The following is a 26,709-nucleotide window of genomic DNA, read 5'->3' as shown; positions in this document are numbered from 1 at the left end:
ACTGCTAACAGAAGAGTTTGCAGAGGATAGAGGGAAGTAGAAAATTATTTGGTTTTAATAAAAAAAAAATTCTTTCCATATATCTGTACTATGGGAGCTCTGTGCAATTTATTGTATTGTAAACAGTTCTAGCTTTACTTCTCTATAACTATGTAATATTAAAATAAGATTCATAAACGTGAATCTGGGCAATAATAGAGATAAAAAGTATGTTATGAGTTTCTGATAAGCCCTAGTGGCCTATGTCTGTTTCCCAGTTTCTTGGGAGGTTAGGTAGAAGGATTGCTTGTGTATAGAAGTTTGAGGCCAGCCTGGACAACAGCAAGTCCCCATCTCAAAGAAAGCTCTCCCCATCTTCTTGTATTGGTAATGAAAGAACTCCGTCTTTATCCACCCTGCACTCAACTGAAATATGAGGCTGGCCTCACTGTTGAACAAGTAGTTGGCTATCATTGATAGACTCGATATTCTATGTGATGGACATTTAACAGTGAGATGCTGTTGTGATCATAATGCTGTGGTAAGCATTATGGAAACACCTACCCGAATGTGGTACCTAGAACAAAACCAGGAACACTGAACTCTGTAACTATTCCCTAAGAAGCATTGTAATTGCTCTTGTTGTTTGTTTTCAGCTGGTACAGCATTTGCCTCATCTGTACATGTGCCTTCAGTATCCCAGCACCGCAGTGAGGCACATGGCAGCTCGCTGCATAGGTGTCATGAGCAAAATAGCTACCATGGAAACAATGAACATTTGTTTAGAGAAGGTGCTTCCGTGGCTGGGGGCCATTGATGACAATGTCAGACAAGAAGGCGCCATTGAAGCACTTGCCTGTATCCTTTCTTTTGCCAAATGTGAGAAATTTTACTCATTCTATTGAAGATTAACTCAAAGTTCACTCATTTTAAAATGCACATAAGCCTGATTTATTCCAAAATGACTTTTTACATTTTATTTATATTTTATTATTAAAATTTCACATAAAAAGCTTAAAGAATTGCTTAAGACAGGTAACTTTTAATAAGCAAAGTGATTTTATGTAATTTTAAACTAGTAACTGATCTGTTTATCTTATAATTAATGCTTCATTAGTATTAATTAAATAATAGATAGGTTATAATTACCTTAAATGTATGTTTCCAAACTTTGTTCATTTTTTTTCAGGGGAAAGTGATTAAAATAATAGCTCTGGTTTCTCATCAGATTATGTAAACTTTTGCCTTCTACTGAAATATACTAAATCTAGAAATGTACTGCAAGCTCTTTTTAAGGACATGGCAACCATTGTTTAATTCAGAATGTGTGAGCCCTGTATGTCAAAGCAGGAAAGGTAGATAAGGTCAGATCAGTAGAAACCTGGTTCAGAATGTTTCACAGCCACAGGATTAGGTTCAGTACATCCAGGTGGTGATTTTTATGCTCCTGGTGGGAAATTTGGAATTAATCTTAGTGTGACACTGAGTTGTACTCCTTTACTGTTAGTGTGATTCTTTTATTCTGAAATTGATATCCTAGAAACATATTTAGTAAGTTCTTACTAAAATTTTCTCCATTCACCTTCAGACAAAACCATAATTTTATATATACATACATGCTGGAGAGATTGTTCAGTGGTTAAGAGCACCTGTTCTTAAGAGGACCTGGGCTTGATTTTGAGTACCCACATGATAGCTCACAGCTGTCCATGACCCCAGTCCCAGGGAATCTTGACTCCCTCTTCTGACCTCCTCGGAACCAGGTGGGCAGATGGTGCATAGACAGATATGTGAACAAAACACCTAGACACATAAAAGTTTTAAAAATTAAAAAAAATACATACACCCAGATAGGTAGGTAGGTAGATGGATGATGGATTGATTTTATGTGTATGGATGTTTTGCCTGCAGGGATGTCTGTGCACCATGTGCATGCCTAGTACCCATGAAGACTAGAAGAGGATATCAGATCCCCTGGGACTGGAGTTATAGATGGTTGTGAGCTACTACATGGGTTCTGAATATCAAACCCAGGTCCTTTGAAAGAGCATCCAGTGTTCATAACCACTGAACCATCTTTTTTTCAATGTTTGTTTACTTATTTTTGAGGTAGGATTTCTCTGCATAGTCCTGGAACTTGCTCTGTATCCCAGACTGGCCTTGAACACAGATATACCTGCCTCTGCTGCCTGAGTACTGGGATTAAAGGCGAGTGCCACTATTGCTGAACTTGCAATTTTATATTTTTAAATATGGTAGTTAAATAATATTTATGAAGAGCACCAGCCTGTAAATAGAGTTATAATTGATAACAGAAGTCATAATCTTGAGCCTGGCAGGAGGTGTACATCTGTAATCCAGCACTCAAGAGGTAGAAGCAGGCTGGAGAGATAGCTCAGAGGTTAAGAGCACTGGCTGTTCTTCCAGAGGTCTTGAGTTCAATTTCCAGCAACCACATGGCGGCTCACAACCATCTATAATGAGATCTGGTGCCATCTTCTGGCCTCCAGGCAACATGCAGACAGAACACTGTATACATAATAAATAAATCTCACTAACTCTTATTTTAAAAAAAAAGGAGGTAGAAGCAAGAGGATCAAGAGTTCAAGGCCATTCTAGGCTTATAGGATGCCCTGTCTCAGAAAAAAATAAGAAGCAAAATGGTCAGGATAGGTTATGTACATGTGTGAAAATGCCATTTCTATTTATTTATTAATTTATCTATCTATCTATTTATTTATTTATTATTTATTTATTTAATGCTGAAGTTGCAATCTTGGTATACTAGTATGTGAAGACATCTACCTGGGAACTATTTTGAAATTTCCTTGATGGCTTACTCAGGTGTTATGGAACAGTTGGATGTTGGTATTGTTCCATATATTGTCCTTCTAGTTGTTCCTGTATTGGGAAGAATGAGTGATCAGACAGACAGTGTGAGATTCATGGCTACTCAGTGCTTCGCAACACTAATTAGACTGATGCCACTTGAGGTAAGCTGAAGAGATTTTTTTTTAATGTTTTCTATAACTTAATGATAACTGTTTCTAAACATTTATTTTGTCTGTGTGTCAGGGAGTGCATGTTCCTGTGAAAGTCTGAGGATTGAATTTAGGGCCATTTCTATGATAATACCTCAGTCAGGTGAAGTACTATCATGTATCCCTTCCCCTAAACAAACGTGTAAACACAAAACAACCCTGCTATGTTGATGTATAATTTATATCTCCACGAGTGCAGTTTGTTTTAAAATAATAACAATTACACGATGATCCAGAGTTGTTAATTATAAATATTTTATATTTAAAATTTTTTATGGTACTAGGAATTGAACATAGAGCCTTGTACATGATAGGCAAGTGCTCTACCAGTTAGCTACACCCCCAGCTCATAAATACTTCTCTCAAGAGTGTGATGAGCTGAGGAGATTACTCAGGGGTAAAAGTGCATACTGCACAAGCATCAAGACCTGAGGGGATGTGGCCACACATGCCTGTCACTCTTGACACTAAGTGTCAGGACAGGAGTTTCACTTGGCCTGTGGGCTCCCAGCCTGGCTCTGAGTTCAGTGAGAGAGAGAGACAGAGACAGAGACAGACTGACTGAAGGGATGATGGGATGATGCTGGCGAGTGATAGGGCAGGACACCTGACATCTTCCTTTGGCCTTTATACATGCATGAGTGTATACACACACGCGCACACACACACACACTCACTCACTCACACACACACACACTCACTCACACACACTCACTCACTCTGTCAAATCGATAGTGAAACATAAGTTTGGATACAGTCAGGGTGTGTCTGTGAACATCACAGTATGTCAAGGAATACTGATGTGTTTAAATTATCTAGGGGAAAAGTAAGGCTAGTTTAGTACAGTTAACTAACAGTCTCTAAGTGCCCCACCCCCATCCCCATACATTGTGTCTTGACAAGGAGCAGAAGTGCTTTGTACACAGTCACATTTGTCTCATGCTCAAGGGTGAGATTTAATAGTTCTTCACGTTCTCACCAGCCCAGCAAGGACCTTCCCAGCTGCAGCTGGCTGGTGAGTTACAAATGACACTAGTACATTTGGTGCTCTTGCTTAAACTCTTTCCAAGTCTCGAGCAGTTTTGCAGCTAAACTGTTCAGATGTTAACAAAAAAGAGCACAATTCCTTCTTTGTTATAAAATGGTAGAAAGGTTTTAGGTATTCGTTGGGACTTTTACATACCATCTTTTGAGATTCAATACCTGAGGGCATCAGTACACTATGAAACTGATAAGTTTTCAATAACATGGAATGTAAATTAGATTACATATCTTTATTTGTTTCCTTATTAACACTTGTTGAAAAATAAAGTCCTAACTGTGTTCTTTAAACTACCCAAGTATATTTTCTTTGTTTAATTCAAGCACTTTTAACATCTTTCAAAATCTTCAGATTTATTTACCCTCAAATCTTTATACTAATTTTTAATTAATTTTTTCTGTGTATATGTTTGTCTTGGTAAAACTGAAATTTTTTTGATACTATTTTAGGATGAAAAATTAAGTAAACAGCATGGACTATCTAGTGAGATCAAGGCCTTTGGACAACACAGTGAGACTGTCCAACTGTGTGTGTGTCCTCTACCCCCCACCCATGGAACAAGTGTTAGTTAATACTTGTTTTTGAGACAGGATCTCATGAAGCTCAGGCTGACCCCAAACTTTGTGTGTAGCTGAGCATGAACTTGAGTTCTGCCTCCAGCCCTTGAGTGCTATGATTATACAGGCAGTGTTTCATACAGTGCAGTGGTTGAACCCGGGGCTTTTTCGTGCTAGGACAGCACTGGAGGAATGAGCTACTTACCACATCTCCAGCCTAATTTTAATACATTTTAAAAATCATTTCAGGCAGGCATTCCAGACCCTCCAAACATGTCAGAAGAATTAATCCAGATGAAAGCAAAAGAGCGACACTTTTTAGAGCAATTATTAGATGGGAAGAAGTTAGAAAATTACAAAATCCCAGTACCAATCAATGCTGAACTAAGAAAGTATCAACAGGTAAGTTTATCCTTCATCTTGTAAATGTAAAGTCATTTTTTACTATTGGATTTAGTAAAGTCTTAGGTTTAATGTCCTATATTGATTTCTCTTTTGCTCATATAAAGATTTAGGTCCATGCAAGTATGTTGTACAAGAAAAAAGTCTTATATCTTTTTACATTTATAGTTATCCTTTCTCTACCCAACCTTCTAGGATGGTGTCAACTGGTTAGCGTTTCTTAATAAATATAAGCTTCATGGAATTCTGTGTGATGACATGGGCTTAGGAAAAACATTACAGTCCATCTGCATTCTAGCAGGAGATCATTGTCAGAGGTAATTTAAAATATTATTTCAAAATAAAGGTTCTAAATTCTGATGAATGTGAATGAATTGCCTAATTATTTTTTCTTTCGTAAAGGGCCCAGGAATATGCAAGATCGAAATTGGCAGAATGCATGCCCCTTCCTTCCTTGGTGGTTTGTCCACCAACGTTAACAGGCCATTGGGTAGATGAAGTAGGTAAATTTTGCTCCAAAGAATATCTCAATCCACTGCATTACACTGGCCCTCCCACTGAAAGGATAAGGTAAGAGCTGTACAACAAAAAGTCTCATGTATTAACTAGAAGTGAACTGCAGTTAGTTCTGATTATAACCATAGAGACCCAGCTTACTGAAGGCAGCACTTTAGGAAGGTATCAGTGAAGCTCACCAGAACAAAGGACTTGAGCCACTGTCTCCCCTACTGTGGTTCAAGTGTTCTGGAGGAGAAATGAATAGCAACCGTGTCCACTCTGTGCTCTTTTGAGGACCTTGTGGCCACAGCACCTCTTGCTATTTTTTCCATTTTATATATTTCTCTGTTTCCTTTTCTCCTCCTTGGTTTTCTTTTACTTTTGGTCCACAGTGGCTATTCTAGACACTGTTGTGTCAACAGTTGTGTAGTCCCAATCCCCCTCTAAGGCAGTGGTTAGCCCTCAACCTGTGGGCTGCAACTCTTTAGGGAGTTACATTTCTGACATTTACATTGTGATTCGGAACAGTAGCAAAACAGTAGCAACAAAATAATTTTCTGGTTGGGAGTCACCACAACATGAGGAACTGTAGTGAAGGGTCGCAGCATTAGGAAGGTTGAGAACCACTGCTCTAAGATGTGCTGTTTGGAGATAATGGTCCAAGATCACTTAGGTTTATTAAGTGGACAGAGTGAGGATTTGAACATAAGCAGTTCAAATGTTTGTACATGAGCAGTCCCTATAGTGTCTTCTAGGATTCATGAATTTATAGTGATAGGAATTTAACTCAAGCTAGCTTTAGTAAAACAGTTCACTCCCTCAAATTTCAAGCCTGGATTATTGCTTTAGAAACAACTAGAGTACTCTTACTTGTTCTTCCTTTTCAGACATAGTGTGTTGACTTGATTGGTGGGTAATGACCCTGGGCAGCCCCAGGCCTCACTCCTCTAGCTCCACTACAGTACTAAGTTGGTCTCTCCTCTTCCATCAGAGATTTCTCAGAACTACTGAACATGATAAACTGACTGGGAATTATGTTCAAAGAGTAAAAGCTTGTCAACAGCTCAGCCTGCTTCTGATGCTTCATCTCTTTGTTCATTATGGGGACTTATGATTGATAAGCTCCACTTAGCCTGAGTGGTAAAGGAATGTGTCCCAAAAGAAGAGATAGTGACAGAGTGCTTGTATTTTTGAGTTAGGTGCTTTTCTGAGCCAGAGAGCAGGTCTGCATCATAAAGAACGTGTGTGGTCTGTTAGGTAGATTGAAGCACTTTGCATTAATAATAGTAGCTGTAGTTACACTATTAAAATTGTATTAAGATATCAGTGGTGGCACATGCCTTTAGCCTTTGCAGAGGCAGTAGATCTGTGAGTTTGAGGACAGCCAGGGCTACACAGAGAGACCCTGTCTCAAGAAACAACAAACAAACAAACAAATAAACATAAATAAATAATAAAAATTTAAAAATTGTATTAAATTAATAATTCTTGTTTCCTAATTTTTCTTAAAGGTTACAGCATCAAGTAAAAAGGCATAATCTGATAGTAGCTTCATATGATGTTGTGAGAAATGACATAGACTTTTTTAGGTAAGAATTCAAATATTCTTTAGAAAAATTTAGTATTGATAGGTGAGAGGGAGGATAAGGTAGGGTCTTGTGGGTGCTATGAACCAAGAACATACTTGGTATACATATGAAAATGTCAGCCAGACCATCACTTTGTACAGTGAATGTATGGTAAATTAAATTTAAAAACTTAGATGTGAGAAAGCACAAGAGAGACTCCCAGTTTACTGTTTTGCTCTGGATTGTGGTTCTGTATATAAGTATACCTTATAAAGTCCATTCACATCAGAATTGTAGATTTTTCTATATGTTTCCTCTAGTTCTGTAAAATATTTCTAGCAAAAATAAGAAAAAATTGATATTGAAATTGTGAACACAACTTTCTACTTCTAAGATTGTTCCTATAATGTCTGATATACAGGAAAAGATAACAGTTTTTATTTATTTTTCCTTAGAAATATTAAATTTAACTACTGTATTCTTGATGAAGGCCATGTCATAAAAAATGGGAAAACCAAATTGTCCAAAGCAGTAAAACAACTGACTGCTAACTATAGGATCATTCTTTCCGGAACACCAATCCAGGTAATTCTTTACAACAAAACCAGCAAATTTGCCAGGTGCCATAGCATTTAGCAGTAAATTAAGGAGTCTTTTAGTTTATAAAGATCACAAAAAATTTCCAGTGGTTAAATTGTGTTTATAAAGGTTCCTTTGGGGGGCTGGAGAGATGGCTCAGAGGTTAAGAGCACAGGCTGCTCTTCCAAAGGTTCTGAGTTCAATTCGCAGCAACCACATGGTGGCTCACTACCATCTATAATGAGATCTGGTGCCCTCTTCTGGCCTGCAGGCATACATGTAGGCAGAACACTGTATACATAATAAATAAATAAATCTTGAAGAAAAAAAGGTTTCTTTGGTATATGGCAATAGCTAAAGTGGGCAAGTATGGTTTGGTTTTTGTCTTATTTTTAAGACCAGATCTCACAGTTGTAGCCCTTGGCTGGTTTGAAATCCACTAGATAGTTCAAGCTGGTCTCAAATTCATTGTAATTCCCCTGCCTCTGCTTTCTGAATGCTGGGATTACAAGTGTGCATGACCACACCTGGCCTTTCATAATGAATCTTTTAAAAATATTTTACATTTATATTTTTAAAATTTTATGTGTGTGAGCATTTTTGGCCTGTGTACTCCACGTATCAGGAGCCCACAGAGACCAAAAGAGGGTGCACATTCCGTGAGATTGTTGTAAGCCAACATGTAGGTATTGGGAACTGAGTCTGGGTCCCCTTTAAGAGTAGCAAGTGTTCTTTACCACTGTGTGCCATCTCCCCTGCCATTATACAGCTGTGGCTAGCCCAGAACTCACTGTATGTAGATCAAGCTGGCCTTGAATTCAAAGATCTGCTTGCCTCTTAAAATGGTCAAGTTTTATTAAAGATCATGCTTAAACCCTAATTTTAGGCTATGTAAATAACACTTGTTTGATGTATGAAACAGATTTGATTCTAATTCTAATTCTAAATCAGCAATCTGATTTAGCACTGAAAATCTAGAACCAATGTCGAAATGAATCACCCCACAGTAGAGGTGTAAAGAAGTCAGCAGATGTTCTTATCTAGCCTGGATAGCCATCTGTGGTAGGAAGGGCACCTTGCACCTTATCATTCTCCAGTTGGTGGAAGGATGGATATGCTCTAGCTCTAAAAATTGATGGTGTGGTTTTTGGTTTGTTGTTATTGTTTTTAAGACAGGGTCTTCACTCTGTCGTTTAGCTGGCCTCATTTATTTCACCTGCCTCAGTTTCCCAAGTGCTGGGATATAGATGTGTGCCACTACACACAGCAATTTTCTTTATAATTTTTTTTTTTTCCTTTTGCATCAGGGTTTCTCTGTGTAGCCCTGGCTATCCTGGAACTCACTATATAGACCAGGCTGGTTTCGAACTTAGAGATCTCTCGGCTTCTGCCTCAGGAGTGCTGGTATCAAAGGGTTGTGCCACGTTGCATGGCTTATAATTCTTATTTTGAATTTATTTTTAGTGGTGACTGCTTATTCTAAGGTAGTGGTCCTCGACCTGTAGAGCTAGGTCTCAACCCCATGGGATTGCATGTCAGATGTCCTGCATATCGGATACTTAAGATTTATAACAGTAGCAGAATTACAGTTATAAAGTAGCATTGAAATAGTTTTATGGTTGGGGTCACTACAACATAAGGAACTGTATTAAACGGTTGCAGTATTAGGAAGGTTGAGAACCAATGTTCTAAGGGTTAAAATATGACTAGTTAAGTAAACACTGATATTTTAATAATCATCAGAGACAAGGTTTTTATTTACAATTGTTTCTAAACTTACTAGGAGTTTTTGTTTTTTTGGTGGCATTATTTGTTGTGTTGAGGATCAAACTCAGGGCCTCAAAGATTTCAGGCAAGTGCAACTCTGCATTAAACCCCTAGCCCAAAGTTGGTTTTGTATGTGTGTGTTTTAAAGTATATTAAGAGGGAGGAGGGGACACAGTGTCTGGGTCCTGGGGGGTAGTGGGGACAGGGGAGGCCTGACCTTGAGGTTCAGCTAATGGTGGGCAGGTGTACTGATGTCGGTGGACTGTGAGCTTTCAGAACCTCGGGATAGAATATGAAGTTCTGATTGTAATGGCTCTGTAAATTGGGTTAATACAGTTGGGGTGGCACAGAGTCAAAACCAGCTGTCTTCCAAAGTCCTAAGGATGACACCACTGAGCCAGATGGTCTGGTCCTTGCAAGTCAACCAAAGAGCCAAACCTAGGAGAAGTAGCAGGCCTGCAGTTGACAGAAAGAAGCAACTCTGAACCTGAACTTGACAATAGAAGAAGAAATGAAAAACCCCGGTTGGATTAGAAAGAACTGGCTTCTTACAGCTGGGGTGACTTTCATAGGTGTCCCTCTTGGGACATACTTTATACAGAGAGCTGCAAGAGTCTGTGAGGTAGGTCTCAGTTCAGAGACAAAAGAAAATTGAAGAGTGAAGCAAAAGAAATACTTGGAATTATTAATGTTTCTAAATTAATAAATGCTGGTTATTGTCTGAAACCACTTGACTTTGTAGCTGATAATGCTGAATGTGCAGATTTTCATTCCTGAAGAATAGTTTTTAATGTTATAACACATGACAGTGCAATAAATGAAAATGTGAACAAAATAAAGCTACCTTCACAAGTTAGAAATATAAGGGAGGAGGGATATTTTTTATTATTATAATTATTATTTATTTTTTTCTTTTTCTTTCTTTTCTTTTTTTTTTTTGGTTTTCAAGACAGGGTTTCTCTGTGTAGCCTACTTTGTAGACCAGGCTGACCTTGAACTCACAGAGATTTGCCCATGCCTGCTTCCTGAGTGCTAGAATTAAAGGTGTGTGCCACCACGTCCAGCGACTTTTAGGTTTTTTTTTTTAGATTACTATTTGTACTTGATTGAAACATCAGAAGGTTTGGTGTTTTGTCTAGTTAAAAGACCATCTCTCTTTCCTTTTTCCCTCCTTTAATAGTTTAGCTTTGTAGCTGTCAGATAGGTTTCTGCTCTTCAGAGCTTCAGCAAGATTAGAAGGTTGCCCATATTAGAGAGCAGCTGTACATGCTGAGCCAGAGCCTGGGCTGGATGAGGAGGCTTCTGAAGAAGAACAAAGTGGGGAGGCACATTGGGGTCCAGATCTAATGGGAAATGTTATTTTCAAAACTGAAGAAAAGATAATTGGTATTTCTTTTTTATGTTCAGAACAACGTTTTGGAGTTGTGGTCATTATTTGATTTCCTTATGCCTGGATTTTTGGGTACTGAACGCCAGTTTGCTGCTCGATACGGTAAACCTATACTAGCAAGTAGGGATGCACGGAGCTCCAGTCGAGAACAAGAAGCCGGTAAGAAAGAGTTACAAGAAGTCCCTGTGGTTGTATGATTTACTCCAGACATTTAAAGCTATGTTCTCACTGTTGACAGGTGTTCTCGCAATGGATGCACTGCACCGCCAAGTCCTGCCATTCCTCTTGAGAAGAATGAAAGAAGATGTCTTGCAGGATCTCCCACCTAAAATTATTCAAGACTATTACTGTACTCTTAGCCCTCTCCAGGTTAGGAATATGCTCATTGTCATGGTTGAGAGGATAGCATTAGTAGAACAGCCTTTAGTTTTATCAGATGCCTATAGAAAATTAAACTCTTCCAGATTTATTAAGTGACTTTAGCCAGATTCCTTAAATCTTGCTGTTAATAGTAGAGTGTAAACATGAACTGCATCTCGCTCTGGTGGAAGAGACTAGAGGGTTTCATTCCAAAGGAATACCTTATTTTCTCTAAGGATAGTAATCTGAATTCTGTAGATTGAAATAGAGACCAATACTCTTCTCCCAAATATAAGGAAATAATCCTCTGGCATCTGGCCCAAATCACCCTGTCACCCACCACCACTCTCTCATGAAGGTATTTCACTTAAAGCCTTTTTGACTTCTCTTTGGCATAGCCGAATTGTACCCTCACTGCTCTTGTACTTTGGTGCTGCTGTTAAGTGAGTAAGGCTCACTTGAGCACAGGTATTCTAGAAAATTGTGACAGTTGATCTGTATTGGAATTGGGACTACATGACTGATGGGCAGGTGCCATATGTAACATGGATGTGCTTACAAAAGGGTGATTTACATCCCTGACAGAGGAGAATGGGACGGCATAGGATTTTACCACAGAGTGGCACATGATGTCATGATAGGAATTGTTGGTGCTACACTCCTTTAGTTCTAGCACTTGGGAGGCAGAGGCAGGTGGAGCTCTCTGAGTTCCAGGACAGCCTGGACTATACAGTGAAACCCTGTCTCAAAAAACAAAAACAAAATCTGGAAGAAGAGAGTTCTGAGTGACATTTATTTGGCTTTATTTAGCATTTATGGGTTTGTTTTCTGTGAGTTTTGCTCTTTGACTCTTTGATAGATTTGATTTTCTTTTGCATTATGTTAGCTAATACACAGTGATGCTTTGAACTAGCGGTGACAGTCTTCTCAAATCTGCTCTTACAGTGGACTTACAGCCTCATGTTTAAAAAGAGACTTCTCAGCCGGGCGGTGGTGGCGCACGCCTTTAATCCCAGCACTCGGGAGGCAGAGGCAGGCGGATCTCTGTGAGTTCGAGGCCAGCCTGGTCTCCAAAGCGAGTTCCAGGAAAGGCGCAAAACTACACAGAGAAACCCTGTCTCGAAAAACCAAAAAAAAAAAAAAAAAAAAAAAGAGACTTCTCCTTTACTTGTAAAGAATCTGATTCCCTTTTATTGGTAATATATTTTCCTAAATGATGAAAAAGTTTAGAGTGTGTGTGTGTGTAATACTTTGAAGCTAATTTAATTTTAAAGGAACTTAAACACAGATGGAAGTAGATGATCTCTAATACTAATAATGAGGTATAGGTGTCATAATTTGCTTTCATTTATGAAGGCTGGTTTGATTTACTAATCTTGGCTTTAATAGATATATATCTGAATACGTTTTTAAAATGTATACTGTTTCCCTGGGGTAATTTCACAGGTTCAGCTTTATGAAGATTTTGCAAAGTCTCGTGCCAAGTGTGATGTTGATGAGACCGTGTCTTCAGCTGCCCTTTCAGAAGAAACTGAAAAACCAAAGCTTAAAGCTACAGGTCATGTATTCCAGGTAGAGGTTATAAACTACTTTTAAAAATTAAAGAATGCTGGGTGGTGGTGGCATTCTGTAGACCAGGCTGGCCTCAAACTCAAGAGATCCACCTGCCTCTGTCTCCTGAGTGTTGGGATTAAAGGCGTGCGCTGCCACCGCCACCACCACCACCCTGCTAGGTATCTTTATAGATTGTTCCCCCCTTTCTGAGAATCGCTTTCTGAGCCTTAAAGCTTGCTGTTCATTTAGGTTTATCAGGCAAGAGGATTTACTGTATCTTTCTTCTGTGCACTGAATTACAGACAGTTCACCATCCCCACTGGTCTTATTCATTCATTCATTCATTCATTCATTTAAAATGTAGGTTCTGGGGATCTGAAATGTGGTCCTCATGCTTGTGGTGTGACAAATGGTTTGTGGGCTAAACCATCTTGCCCAGCTCTAAACTGGTTCTTGAACACTTGAGTAGGCATTTTCTAGACAAATGGAATAGTGAAGAAAGAATACAAAAATGCACACACTTGTGGTAAAAAGAAAATGGAGTTACATAAGTTGTTTTTCTACTCTTTTAAAGGCATTACAATATTTACGTAAACTGTGCAACCATCCAGCATTGGTCTTAACCCCTCAGCATCCAGAATACAAGAGCACTACTGAAAAGCTGGCAGTTCAGAATTCTTCCCTTCATGATATTCAACATGCTCCTAAACTCTCAGCTTTGAAACAGGTATGTCTTGTAATGATAAATAATGTATTAGAAAAATTTTCTCTTCCCAAAGATTATTGATATATTTACTATATTTTTAAATTTGGTTTACTAAATTTGGGGGGGGGGGGTAGTGGTGTTTGAGACAGGGTTTCTCTGTATAGCCCTGGCTGTCCTGGAACTCACTCTGTAGATCAGACTGGCCTCAAACTCCCACAGAAATTTGCCTGTCTCTGCCTCGAGTGTTGGAATTAAAGGCACGTGCCACCACCAACTGGCCTTTTTTTTTTTCTTCTCATGTAGTTAAATAAAGTATGGTAAAATTCAAACAGCTAATTTTTCTATACAGCTTTAAAAAACAATCACATGCCATTTTAACTGCAATTCTGACATTATATTCATAGTGTTGTACAGCAGTCACTGCCATCTAGTCCCCAAGTACTTACTCTATAACCCAGAACCACCGCCTCCCAAGCCGCCGCTCACCACCTTTCCTGTGCAATCCTGAACCTGGTTTCCATGATTCCTCTCTTTAACTAGTTCCCGGAAATGGAATCATACACTGTGTGTTTTGACTGGCTTTTTAAAAAAACAAAACAAAACAAAAAAAAAAACAGGGTTTCATTATGTAGTCCTGGCTGGCCTGGAATTTACTATGTACCAGGCTGGCCTCAAAATCACAGATCTGCGCCGGGCGGTGGTGGCGCACGCCTTTAATCCCAGCACTCGGGAGGCAGAGCCAGGCGGATCTCTGTGAGTTCGAGGCCAGCCTGGTCTCCAAAGCGAGTTCCAGGAAAGGCGCAAAGCTACACAGAGAAACCCTGTCTCGAAAAACCAAAAAAAAAAAAAAAAAAAAAAAAAAAAATCACAGATCTATCAGCCTGCTGCCTCTCTGAGTACTGAGATTAAAGTCACCACATGTCACTTGAAGTTGCTTTATAGCTTTTGTTTGGGACATCTTTGTCACTGCCTTGAATTAACATTTACTAAAGGTCTAGTGAATATCAGAGACTAAGGAAGGGGAAAACAGGCTGGGTGGTTAGTTTTAGCCCCAACTACTAATAGGCAAATAGGTTACAGATAAATTTAACCTCTTTATTTCCATAGAAATACTTGCAGTAGAAAGTATTTGTGGTAGCAAGTATTTGTTGTCTCCTTCCATTGAATAGCTGTGTAATATTGTCTTCCCCAGTTGCTGTTGGACTGTGGTTTGGGAAATGGCAGCACTTCGGACAGTGGCACAGAGTCTGTGGTGGCCCAGCACAGAATACTGATCTTCTGTCAGCTTAAAAGCATGCTTGATATAGTAGAACATGACCTGCTAAAGCCTCACCTGCCCTCTGTCACTTACCTGAGGCTAGATGGCAGCATACCTCCTGGACAGAGGCATTCCATCGTTTCCAGGTAATAGCTCCCCAGCTGTCAGTAGGAGTCAAGATTAGTATATTTCTTATTACTCATGTAGGCGTTTGCTTCAAGAAATGTTTTCATTGGGTAGATAGATACCTGCAGGTGTGTTACTGGGTAATCCAGTTTAAATAAATCTCCTTTTGATACAGAACTGCAGAAATTAACTACTTTTTTCCTCACTGTTTCTAGGGTTTAAGGTGGAAGCAAGCAAATAGATAGCTTAGCTGAGGTCCTGTCCTAGCTACTGCTTCTCTGCTAAAACAAGTAATGTGTGTTCTGTAGACTGCCTGAAATAACGTCGTTGGAGTCAGCATTCTGACAAAGCACATTGCCAGGTTCAGTCCCAGACCTCAAGTGCTCTCTGTCGTATTCTTTCAGGCAGGGTCTCCTCAAACCCAGAGCTCATCAGTAAGGCTGATCTTGATAGCTCAGTCACTCCAGGATTCCCATCTCCACCTTCCCAGGCTGTCGTAAAAGGCAGGCTGCAGGTCCATGTGGCATTTATGTATGTCCTCGAGCCTGAGCTCTTGTGGGTGTGCCTCACCCACTGAGCTGGCCCCCAGCCTCCTGTCTTTGTTGATTTCACGACAGCTCGTGATGTTAAGTGTCTGTCTGTGTTTTGTTCTGTTCCATATAACCCATTCTATTACATCTTTAAGAGTTGTCTGGCTGGCAGTGGTGGCGCACGCCTTTAATCCCAGCACTCGGGAGGCAGAGGCAGGTGGATCTCTGTGAGTTTGAGGCCAGCCTGGGCTACCAAGTGAGTTCCAGGAAAGGCTCCAAAGCTACACAGAGAAACCCTGTCTTTGAGAAAAAAAAGAGACAGAGAGACAGAGAATTGTCTGTTCATTTCATTAGCCCATTTATTGGCCAAGTGGTTTGATTTCTTGGTATTTAGTTTGTGTTCATTGTACACTGTACATATTAACCCTCTGTAAAGTTAGCGAAGACTCCCCCATTCTGTAAGCTGTCTCTTTGTTGGTTGTTTTCCTTTGATGCACAGATTTTTAATTACATGTGATCCTATTTGTCAGTTCTTGGCTTTATTTCCTGAGTGATTGGAATCCTTTTTAGGAAATCCCCAACTGTAACTATATCCTAAGTAGTTTCCCTATTTTTGCTTCTTCCAGTTGGAAATTTTCAGTCCTTATGTTATAGTCTCTGGTCACTTAGAATTGATTGTTGTGCAGGGTGACCGGGATGTAGATGTGGAAGTCCAGTTTTCACAGCTCCATCAGCTGAAAAAGGGCTGTCTTTACTCCAGTGTGTGTTTTTGGCATTTTGTTGACATTCAGGTTGCTGTAGCTACATGAATTTATATCTGGATCCTTTGTTTTATTGTGTTAATTTTTGGTGTCTGTGCCCTTCAGTATGTTTTTCCTGTGGAGATGTAATTGAAATCAGCTATGATGAGACTCTAATTGTTCTTTTTTTGGCTCAAGATGGTATTGGTTTATTGAAGGTCTTCTGTACTTACTATGAATAGGATTTTCTTTTTTTCTATTTTTTGGGAAGAGTTGTTGAAATCACTTTATTTTGTTGGTTGAGGCAGGGTTCACTATGTAGCTCTGGCTGTCCTGGAACTCACTCTGTAGACGATAAATGCCACCATACCTAGCTTGTTGAAATATTTCATAAATTCTTTGAGAATGTCATATATAGTATTTTTAATCTTATTCACCACTTCCTCCCAGGTCTACTCTCCCATTCCATTCTCGCCCCATTTCGTTTCCTTCTCTATTCATTTTTAACCCACTGAGTCCTAGTACTGCCTCCTGTGTACTTTTCAGTGGAGTTGTTGAAGGTTAGATTTGGTTTTCCTTGAATCTGTAGATTGCTTTTGGTAGTACAGTCTTTTTCACAATATTCTAAACTGGGCATTGAGGTTCTTTTGTCTTCAAGTGTCCTTTTCAATTTCTTTTTTCAGTTTTTAAAATTTTTCATTGTTAGCTGGCCATGGTGGCACAAATCTTTAATCTCAGTAACTGGGAGGAAGAAGTAAATACAGGCCAGCCTGGTCTACATATCAAGTTCTAGGACAGCCAGAGCTATACAGAGAGATACTGTCTCAATAAACAAACAGATACCTCTTTTTCTTTGTAGAGATCTTTCATTTCCTAGGTTAGATTTCTTCCAAAACTTTTTCTATTTCTCAGCCTGTTGGTTACTGGTGTGTAGGAAAACTACTTGCTAAAAGTTTGCTTGATTTGAGTTTTCTGATGGAATCTTTATAGAGCTCTCTCTCTCTCTCTGTCTCTCTCTCTCTGTCTCTCTCTCTGTGTGTGTGTGTGTGTGTGTGTGTGTGTGTGTGTTGCACTCCGGAGGTCAGAGGACAACTTCTAGGGTCAGTCTGTCCTCTGTCATTCCTTGTTGCATCATCCCTCCTGCTCTGGATTTTCACCCCATGCAATTGTAGCTCCAAACTTCCCGCTTAGAACTGCTTTCATTGGGTTTCGGAGGTTTTGGTGTGTTCTCATTTTCATTTGACTCCAGATATTTAAATTTTCTCTCTCATTTCTTGTTCAATAGTGTGTCTGGTTTTCCTTCTGGCTAGCCTGTCTGTCTGGGATAGCTGGCATTAAAGTCACTCACTACCGCTGTGTTGAGGCTGGTCTGTCTTCATGCAGTAGCACTTCCTGGTGAAATGAGGTGTGCCTTTATGCACCATGGGCTTCTTCCTTGCAGTTTGTGTGCTTTCCTTCTTACTTACTCCCTGTTTGCCGTTCTAAATGCCTCCTGAATCTGGGTGTTCATTTCTTTCCTTAGATTTGGGGGGCTTTCCACCATGGTTTGACTGAGTATTAACTCTTGGTGTAGTACATCTGGTTTTTATGCTGTTCACAGATCTCATGTGCTGTCACACCCTGATGGTCTTTTTCAGGGTCTGGATGTTTTCCTTTTTCTTCTCTCCATCCTTTACTGTCTGACTGACGTCACCTTTCTCCATCCTAGGAGGATGAGGATTAAAGAACTGAGGTTTTCGTCGGACTTAGCTTTTCATTTCTGAATTTTCAGTTTGGGGCTGATGAGATGGCCGAGCAGGATGTTCCACAAACCTGGTGACCTCCTTTCAATCTACTTTTTCAGTATTTCTGTTTCTTGATTGAATTCCTCTTCATATCCTATATTGGCTTCCTCATTTCAACTGTTTCCTTTTTAAATATATTTAGAAGTTCATTTGTGTCCTTTTTAATTTCATTAAACATTATTATAATTTTCCCCCCTTAAGTCTTTTGGATTTCATCTGACTCATTCTCCCACACTTGTGGAATTGCTGCTTTTCACAGGGTTCATACTGCTTTGAGTTTTTTCATGATTCCTGATTTTCTTTTGTTGGGACTTGCATGTCTAGAGTTTTTTATTGGTTGGATTTTTTTTCCTTTTTCTTTTTCCCTCTTGTCCCCCTCTCCCAGTGTATCCTTTCTGCCTAAGTATTTGTAGTGCTCAGACGGGCTGAGATCTCATTCCTCCCAGTGAACTGGAAACTCCGTCTACATGCTTCAGAGTTGGGCGCGATCACAGCACCCACCGCTCTTTAGAGAAGTAGCTGCAGAAGCACCCATGACTACCAGCTAGTCATTTACAACCGTCGTCTTCTTCAACTTCAATGACTGTTGGCATAACAAACAACAGTAGTACAGTGATACTCAGTTCTAACAGGAAGGGAATAGGCTAACCAATCACAAGGGTTGGTATTGACCAAGGGGGAAAACCAGGGAAAGGTAGATAGAAGGGGCTTTGGAATATTAGTATCTACAGGGCATATAGATTAGTAAAGAAGTAAAAGGAGGAGGAGGGGGTAGTCCAGTGGATAAGAGCACTTGCTGTTCTTTTCGAGGACCCAGCTTCTATTCCCAGCACCCACATGGTGACTCATAACTCCAGTTCCAGGGGAAATCCAGTACCATCTTCTAGCTTCCTGGTGTACCAGGCATGCATGCAGGCCAAACACTCACACATGTAAAAAAGACAATTTAGAGGGAACAGGGGGGGTATAAGGGAGGAATGTAAGGGAGTAGGCTGTAAGGAAAATAGGGTGCACAATAGAATGTCTGAAGAAATACACAGTACAGACAGAAAACCTAACTGAGCAATGTAAAAACAAAGGCAAGAGCATTAGAGATATTTATGCAAGAGTCAAGTTTTTGTTTGTTCTAAAGAAAGGCCAGATAGATGAGATTTTAAAATATGTAGCAAAATCAAATCAGGCATGCCTAAAATTCCTGCCCTTGGGAAGTGAGTCAGGAGTTGAAGGGAATCTCTGAGAGCAGCCTCGGCTCCATGAGAAACCTGGAGGGAAGGAGGGAGAACCAGAGGAGGAGTGGGGGTGGGAGACTGTCATCAGACGGCCTTCTTCCTGGGAGAAGGGGTTTTGAATTCCTCTCCTCCCTGTTCCATGTAGCAGACTATGATGGGGGAGGCGCAGCTTGTGACTCCAGTAAAGCCAGAATTGTGTGTACACGTATCTGAGAATTCAGAGCAAGTGGCTTCTGGAGTTGTGTTGTGCTTAATGGCCAGTTGCTGTCAGCCCTTCCTTGGTCTTTTCCCAGCCCTCAGCATGGAGTGTGGGGTTTCTGGAAATTTCCCCATCATGTTCCATATGTACTGGAGCTAAGTCCAAGGTACAGAAAGTGCCCGGGACTGTGCTATTTATTTATCCTTTGGCAAGGGTCCTGGCTGCCCAGTCAGCATCTGCTTCTACAGTCTACCCAGTTTCAGATTTGGCCAGTACTTGTCTCATCAGGTGATTGGGACAGTGTCCTCATTTCCTGCCTAGATGCCTGCTCAGGGAGAGGCTCAGACTCTGCGTCAGCTTCCTGCTGGCTCTTGTTGCAGTTGTGGAATCAGAGGGGAGGAGGGAGCACCGCACAGGAAGGTCCTGCTCCCCTCAGCACAGACACAGGGGTGAGGCTGCTCCAGCATGCTCCTTGGCTGAGCGCTCACCTGGCTTATTCCCTCGGTTCAGTTACTACTGTGTTTTGTAGGAGAGGGCTATTGTTCATTACCCTTTTTTTCACAGTGGGTCACACTGAAGGAGCTTCAATCTGCCATCCTACCCAGGAGTGTGGCTGCTACTTTCAATGTTAGTAATAATTGTCCTTTTTCCTAGAGACTACTAAATGTCCCTCCCTATGAGTCTCTTCTGAGAATACAGCTATCCTGAATGTTTGCCTCTACCTTCCCTGGAAGATGTAACCTCCTCCCACTCATCTGTCTCTATACTTGAAAAGTTCATAGTTGGGTTTTTTAATTAAAACAGCTGCATTTTTATGACTTACTCTGTATCTGATATAAAATACCTTTTGGACTTAATTTTGTTTATGAAATTTCTGATGAGCTTTAGAATGAATTTCTACTACAGATTTGCATGCATGCATATATGTATATACAGTGTGTTATTAAAAATATGTAATAGTTCAAGAGTACAGTTGATGTTGGAGGAGTCAGGGGACAGGAGCTTGAGGTCGTTGATCACATTGCAGCTGCAATCAGGAAGCAGAAAGCGATGAATGCAGGATCATCTGATTGATTTTTTTCCCTTTTCACTTAGTCCGGAAAACCTCCCTATGGGACGTACCACCCATATTTTGGGCAGGTAATCCCACCTGTATTCACCTAATCTAGAAACTCCCTTACAGATAAAGCTAGTGATTCACTTCTATGATGATTCCAAATCTCATCAAGTTGACAATGAGTTTAACCATTATAGTATATTCAAAGGCTATTGTCATCTCGCTGGAAAACAAATATCCATACCATGGCTGTGCTGGCTAGTCTTATATCAACTTGAGACACAAGCTAGAGTCATTTGGAAGAAGATACCTCAACTTAGAAAATGCCCCCACCAGAGTGGCCCTGGGCTATCCTGTGGTTCATTTTCTTAATTGATATGGGAGTGACCAGCTTGCTGTGGGCCATGCCACTCCTGGGCTGGTGGTCCTGGTTGCTGTAAGAAAACAGGACTGGAGCTGGAGAGATGGCTCAGCAGTTAAGAGCACTGGCTGCTCTTCCAGAGGACCTGGGTTCAATTCCCAGCACCCACGTGGCAGCTCACAACTGTCTGTAACTCCAGTTCCAGGGGATCCAACACCCTCACACAGAATATATACAGGCAAAACACCAGTGCACATTAAACAAACAAACGGCCTGTTTCAGCTACTGCCCTGACTTGCTTGGATGATGAACTGTGATCTGAGCGTTAACTAGAAGCTGGAATAAAACCCTTTTCTCTCCAGGTTGCTTTTGAACATGGTGTTTTATCACAGCAATAGAAACCTTAACTAAGACAGTAGGTTTCTAGAACAGTTTTATTCTATTAAAGGATCCTTAGTAAGAAATGTACTAACAATATTTTTTGTTACTTATATTTGTAGGTTTAACAATGACCCATCCATTGATGTTCTTTTACTTACAACTCATGTTGGTGGCCTAGGGCTTAACCTGACTGGTGCTGACACTGTGGTGTTTGTGGAGCATGATTGGAACCCTATGCGAGATCTACAGGCCATGGACCGGGCCCATCGTATCGGGCAGGTAAAAGTCATCAAAAACTCCACTAAAAGCTAGGCAAATAGTGGTGGCGCACGCCTTTAATTCCAGCACTCGGGAGGCAGAGCCAGGCGGATCTCTGTGAGTTCGAGGCCAGCCTGGGCTACCAAGTGAGTCCCAGGAAAGGCGCAAAGCTACACAGAGAAACCCTGTCTCGAAAAACCAAAAAAAAAAAGCTAGGCAAATAACTACATGAAAAACTATGAAGACTAGATTCAAATTCATTCTTGCTTTGATGTTAAGAAGTGCTGTGACTTTGGACATGTCATTCACATATTCTGTGGTATCATTTCCACTACCACTTTCTGAGCTTGGCTAAGAAAGCCTGGGTAGTCACTGTCCATCCTGATAATCTGCAGTTCCTGAAAACATGTTTAGGCCATGGGACCAGACAAAACCCCAATTAAGATAATAGAAAGGGCTGGCTTGGCCAACCTGAGTTGAATCAGTTTTCTTTACGGTTGAATTGTTTCTCTTCAGAAACGTGTGGTTAATGTCTACCGGCTGATCACCAGAGGGACACTGGAAGAGAAGATAATGGGCTTGCAGAAATTCAAGATGAACATCGCCAATACCGTGATCAGCCAAGAGAATTCTAGTCTACAGAGCATGGCGACTGACCAGCTTCTTGACTTGTTTACTCTGGATAAGGTAAAGAGCTTGGCTTTAATCGGTCTTGGTGGTTGTCTGTGATAAGCTGTGAGGGCAGAGCACTCTGAAGTTTGCCAGACTGCTGTGCTACAGTCTTCTGAAGTTAGTAAGCAAAAGCACTAAGAATAGTAAATATGTTCAGTTCACTTTTTAAAAAGATTGTATTTTAAATTCTCTATGTTTGTGCATGTGCACACAGGGCCTGTGGAGGCCTGAAGAGGGCATTGAATCCTCTGGAGCTGGAGGTGTAAGGTGTGGGTGCTTGAGCCCTCCACAAGAGCAGACACCTCGAAACTGCTGAGCCACCTCTCCAGCTTCCAGCTCTCTGCAGTTAGGTTTTTTTTTTTTCTTTTTTGATTTTTTTTTTGAGGCAGAGTTTCTCTGTGTAACAGTCCTGGCTGTCCTGGAACTCTCTCTGTAGACCAGGCTGGCCTTGAACTCAGAGATCCACCTGGCTCTGCCTCCCCAGTGCTGGGATTAAAGGCGTGTGCCGCCACCGCCCGGCTTTATTTTAAAGTCCATTTACTTCAGTGGATGTGGGGCAGTTGTTGCACATACACAGCATGCTGGGGTCAGAACAGCTTGTTGGAGATGGCTGTCCTTCTAGCACCTGACTCCTGGGGACACGACTCAGATGGTCAGGCTGGTGGCAAGTACCCTTGCCTAGTGAGCCGTTGTGTGAGCCAGCTGGTAACTTCGGGCTACATAAAGTCCTCCATCCTGGATGTTTGAAGTCTTGGTCTTTGTATTGTCACCAGTGTCTTGTCTCAAGGTTTCTTCTCTGTTTTCCTTCTCAAGGGATCTTGTGATCTCTGGAGTCTGTGGAACTCACAGTGGGGATTTCTGGTCCACATCCTAATAATTGGCAACTTAGGCAAATTAACTTGTGAGCATCTACACCTATTACATGGTGTTAAGATAAAATGAAATTGCTACCTCTTCTCTTAAATTTCTGAAGTTAATAACCTCATTGTAGCTGGGTGGTGGTGGTGCACACCTTTAATTCCAGCACTCAGGTAACAGAGGCAGGGAATCGCTGTGAGTTTGAGGCCAGCCTGGTCTACAGTGAGTTCCAAGACAACCAGGGCTGTATAATGAGACCCTGTCTCAAATAAGCAATTTATTTTCATCTGCCAATGTTTCATTAGGATGGCAAAGCGGAAAAGGCCGACAGCTCCACTTCTGGAAAAGCGAGCATGAAATCAGTTCTTGACAACCTGAGTGACCTCTGGGATGCCGAGCAGTATGATTCTGAGTACAACCTGGAGACCTTCATGCGTTCTCTTGAGTAACTGCTGCATGCTGGATGCAACTGCTGCTAGTTCAGTTACATTCTGCTGATATTCAGCAAATTCCTAAGTCTACGGGGAACTTGAACTGAATGTATAAATAGATCGAAGAATATTCAGCATAGTGCTGGCTCTTGTTTCACTGGGGAACAAGTTATTCTCAAATATTTGCACTGTATTAAATTTAAATGTTAATGTGAAAAGGTTTAAATTTTACATGCTGAATAGCTGCAGACAGAGGAAGTGGCCAAGTTCCATGTGCTACCAGGAGATGCTCTTGCTGGGGACAGCCTCCTCTACAGTCACTTTGTCCACGATGAAATCCACCAGTGCTGTGGTGTTTGTGTGCATTTGTTTTCTTTAAAATAGTACTTGTTTTTATAATTGATTAAATAGGGCTTCTTTTGTATAAAAGCCTTAATGAGCCATACTTTTCCGAATGACTTTAATATTAGTCATCCCTAGAACATGAAAATGTTAAACAATGAATTGAACCAGGCCCTGTGGCAACCTTTGTATATTTAATGCAGATGCATATAGTGTTTTTCAAATCTTTATTAACATCATTTTGTTCACTTTTACGGTATAATAACTACTCTAAATGCAGGTACTGGTGTATTTAAGGCTATAATAACATCCTATTAGAGGGTGGGTTTTTGTTTAATTTATCTAATGGCTAGGATATAGCCAGATTCAAAGAACATATGTACTCAGTAGGTTTCAATCATATATATATATATAAAATATATATATATTTTGTAACTATGAACACACGCAGTTTTTCAGACATAGATTTTACACTGCTTAAAATTCCAAACTCTGGTGAAGGCTGTTTACTGTAGGAGAGCATGACTGACACACAGGAGGAACTGCTCTGTCTACACAGGCATACAAGGATACACGTATCTATATGCACAAAGTGTCCATCCACACCCAATGTGTCTGGTTTTGGCACTAAAATCATGTAGTTATACCAGACAGCAATAATAATTGAGCACGGAGCTAATGAGCTAGTGTTAAAACAGCTCAATGGTTGAGGGTGGGTAGCTGTATATAGATGTGCATGTATGTGTATGTATATAATTTTATAAATTTCCCACATAAGTTAATACATGCCTGTGTATACACACACATATGGAATATATTTGTATATTTATGTACAGGTAATAAACATCCTTAAGGTTTGTGTCTGGTTCTACACCTAGGCATCAACTTAAAACCATCAGACCTCAGTTGTACAATAACAAGGATTTTGTTTAAAGTAATTCAAATTCTACAGCACTTAGATATGAAGTTCATCACACTTGAGTAGCCTTGACGACCATGCTGTAATACTGAACCTCGCATTCCACAAGAGAATAAATATCAAATTGTAAAGTCTGTGCACTTGTGTGTTGTTTACAGTGAGGATTAAACAACCAGCCCAGATACATGGGTCTTTGAAAAGCTACTTTTTCATATCTAAGGTTTATATTCAAATATAGTAAACCAAAAGGAAAACACATGATCTCATGTAGCGTATACAGTGTACTTGAGTGTTTTTATATTTATTTACTATTTGCATATCTTTTAAAAGCAGGGAACAGTTTTATCATTGAAGAAATAGTAAAGGGACAGAAGAATTCACACCAATATATTAATTTTTTTATCATAACATGAAAAGTCACAACTAGGAGTGCTATCTAGGCAATTGAAAGTTTGTGGGTTTAATCAGAAAGAACATTTTTATACTGGCAAACTTTCTCAAAGGGTGGGAAAGTTATTCTGTCCTTTCTGTGGGGACGGTATCACTTTTAAAACCTTTTCTTGTAAGATGTGAAATCACACACTCTGGTTTCCCAGATAAAGGAAAGCACACGACCCAGAACTTGGTGTCCTGTCCCCAAGACAGTGACCACTGAACTGAGCAGTGGGTGCTGACAGCTCTGCTCTCCGCTGTGTAGGTCGACGGTGTGTTGGTCCTGTCTGAAACGAGTGGGTCTGGGAGATAAACATGGTGTAGCCCTGGTGCTGAACTAGGTTGTGAGCTCAATGGAATCCATTGTACTACTGTTTGTTGTTGACCTTTTTAAATAGTTAAAAGTAATTACATTTAAGGTTGATCATACACTTAACTGTTTCTTGTAGGAAAGTCTTTAAAATTTAAGGTTCTGGGTGTGATTGTCTGACATTTATACACACACTCAACAAATCCTAGTCTTTAAGCAGAGCTGGTTACTTGATGGTAACTTGGAGAGAAGTCTCCATTGCCACCGAACAGGTTTACAGAGGCTTAGTCAAATGTAACTGTTCCAGGGGAGCCATTTGAAGGTGTGACAGTGTAGGACCGCACCCCTTGAATGTATCTGATCTCAGAACCAAGCCGGGTCAGGCCCGGTTAGTACTTGGAGAGCACGGCGAGTTAAGTGGCACGTAATAGAGCTGGGTATGGTAGCGGATGCCTATAGTCCCAGCACTCGGGAGGCAGAGGCAGGCGGATCTCTCTGAGTTCAAGGCCAGCCTGGTCTTTAAAGCGAGTTCCAGGACAGCGAGGACTATACAGAGAAACCCTGTCTCAAAAAACAAAAAAACCCTAAACCAATGCAATAGTATTCGCAGGAAAGAACCAATGCTCTGTTACATGCCTATGTTGAGTATTGCCCACCAATCTAGCTCTGCACCTTCTTCAGACCTCAGCTTCCCAGGACACACTGGCACTGGTGGGATTAAAGGACATTAATTGCAGGGACGTCTGTTATCAAATGTCAGAAAATTCAGTGTGAATTAATACAATAAAAACTTGAGTTTTGATACCAGTCATTTGAGAATGTTTCCTTGTCAACCAAAATATATATATAACCTCTAAAGAGACACAAAGCCCGTCTGGGCTGAGGAGAAGGCTTGGCGGGTGAAGGCACTTGCCACCCGGCCTGAGAACCCGAGTCGTAAGCCTGCAGTTTTGGAGAAGTACCACCTAGCTACAAAGCACCCAGTGGCTTCAGCTCTGCAGACTCGCCAGGGTCTCGTCTCTTGTGGACTTGTAGCTGATCTACTGGCCAGGGCCTCCCGCGCCTCTGTCATGTTCATACAACAGCAAAACGCCTCCTGTAAGATTCTACAAGCCATGCTCTTGCCCACCTCTGGCCACATCTGTCTATGTTCCTCTGTTTATCTCAGTCAAGCTAGTATGTTCTGTGTGTTGTACCTCAACATAAAACTGGGTGCTGATGTACACCTTTAATCCCAGCAAAAAAAAAAAAAAAAAAATAATAATAATAATAATAAAAAAACCTGACTGTTTTATGTTCTTACACTACGAGGCGAACATAAGTGAGAAATGGAGAGGACAAAAAGATTTGGGGAGGAGTGATGACAGAGAAACAACTTT

The 26,709-nt window shown here is 40.6% G+C and overlaps 1 protein-coding gene across 2 annotated transcripts in view; it reads left to right on the top strand.

The window, feature by feature from the left end:
• The window catches only part of Btaf1 (B-TFIID TATA-box binding protein associated factor 1), a 90,038-nt gene extending 65,316 nt beyond the window's left edge, over nucleotides 1-24,722 (top strand). Inside the window, exons 24-38 of one of the 2 annotated variants that reach the window (XM_052761693.1) lie at nucleotides 636-837; nucleotides 2,824-2,972; nucleotides 4,869-5,021; nucleotides 5,217-5,338; nucleotides 5,424-5,591; nucleotides 7,031-7,108; nucleotides 7,543-7,672; nucleotides 10,841-10,982; nucleotides 11,062-11,192; nucleotides 12,630-12,755; nucleotides 13,312-13,464; nucleotides 14,636-14,847; nucleotides 21,228-21,387; nucleotides 21,883-22,053; nucleotides 23,202-24,722. In XM_052761693.1, the coding sequence (XP_052617653.1) occupies nucleotides 636-837; nucleotides 2,824-2,972; nucleotides 4,869-5,021; nucleotides 5,217-5,338; nucleotides 5,424-5,591; nucleotides 7,031-7,108; nucleotides 7,543-7,672; nucleotides 10,841-10,982; nucleotides 11,062-11,192; nucleotides 12,630-12,755; nucleotides 13,312-13,464; nucleotides 14,636-14,847; nucleotides 21,228-21,387; nucleotides 21,883-22,053; nucleotides 23,202-23,345 (2,241 nt within the window). In that variant the 3' untranslated portion in view covers nucleotides 23,346-24,722. Of the gene's footprint in view, nucleotides 1-635; nucleotides 838-2,823; nucleotides 2,973-4,868; nucleotides 5,022-5,216; nucleotides 5,339-5,423; nucleotides 5,592-7,030; nucleotides 7,109-7,542; nucleotides 7,673-10,840; nucleotides 10,983-11,061; nucleotides 11,193-12,629; nucleotides 12,756-13,311; nucleotides 13,465-14,635; nucleotides 14,848-21,227; nucleotides 21,388-21,882; nucleotides 22,054-23,201 lie in introns of those variants that run through there. The other variant, XM_052761694.1, reaches the window with a different exon arrangement.
• Nucleotides 24,723-26,709: the final 1,987 nt, after the last annotated feature.

This window comes from Peromyscus californicus, unplaced genomic scaffold (genome assembly GCF_007827085.1).
Source record: "Peromyscus californicus insignis strain IS unplaced genomic scaffold, ASM782708v3 Scaffold_4__1_contigs__length_199733344, whole genome shotgun sequence".
In the NCBI taxonomy this organism is placed as follows: domain Eukaryota; kingdom Metazoa; phylum Chordata; class Mammalia; order Rodentia; family Cricetidae; genus Peromyscus; species Peromyscus californicus.
Note: the sequence above shows the minus strand (reverse complement) of the source record. Positions and strands in the feature narration are given on the sequence as shown.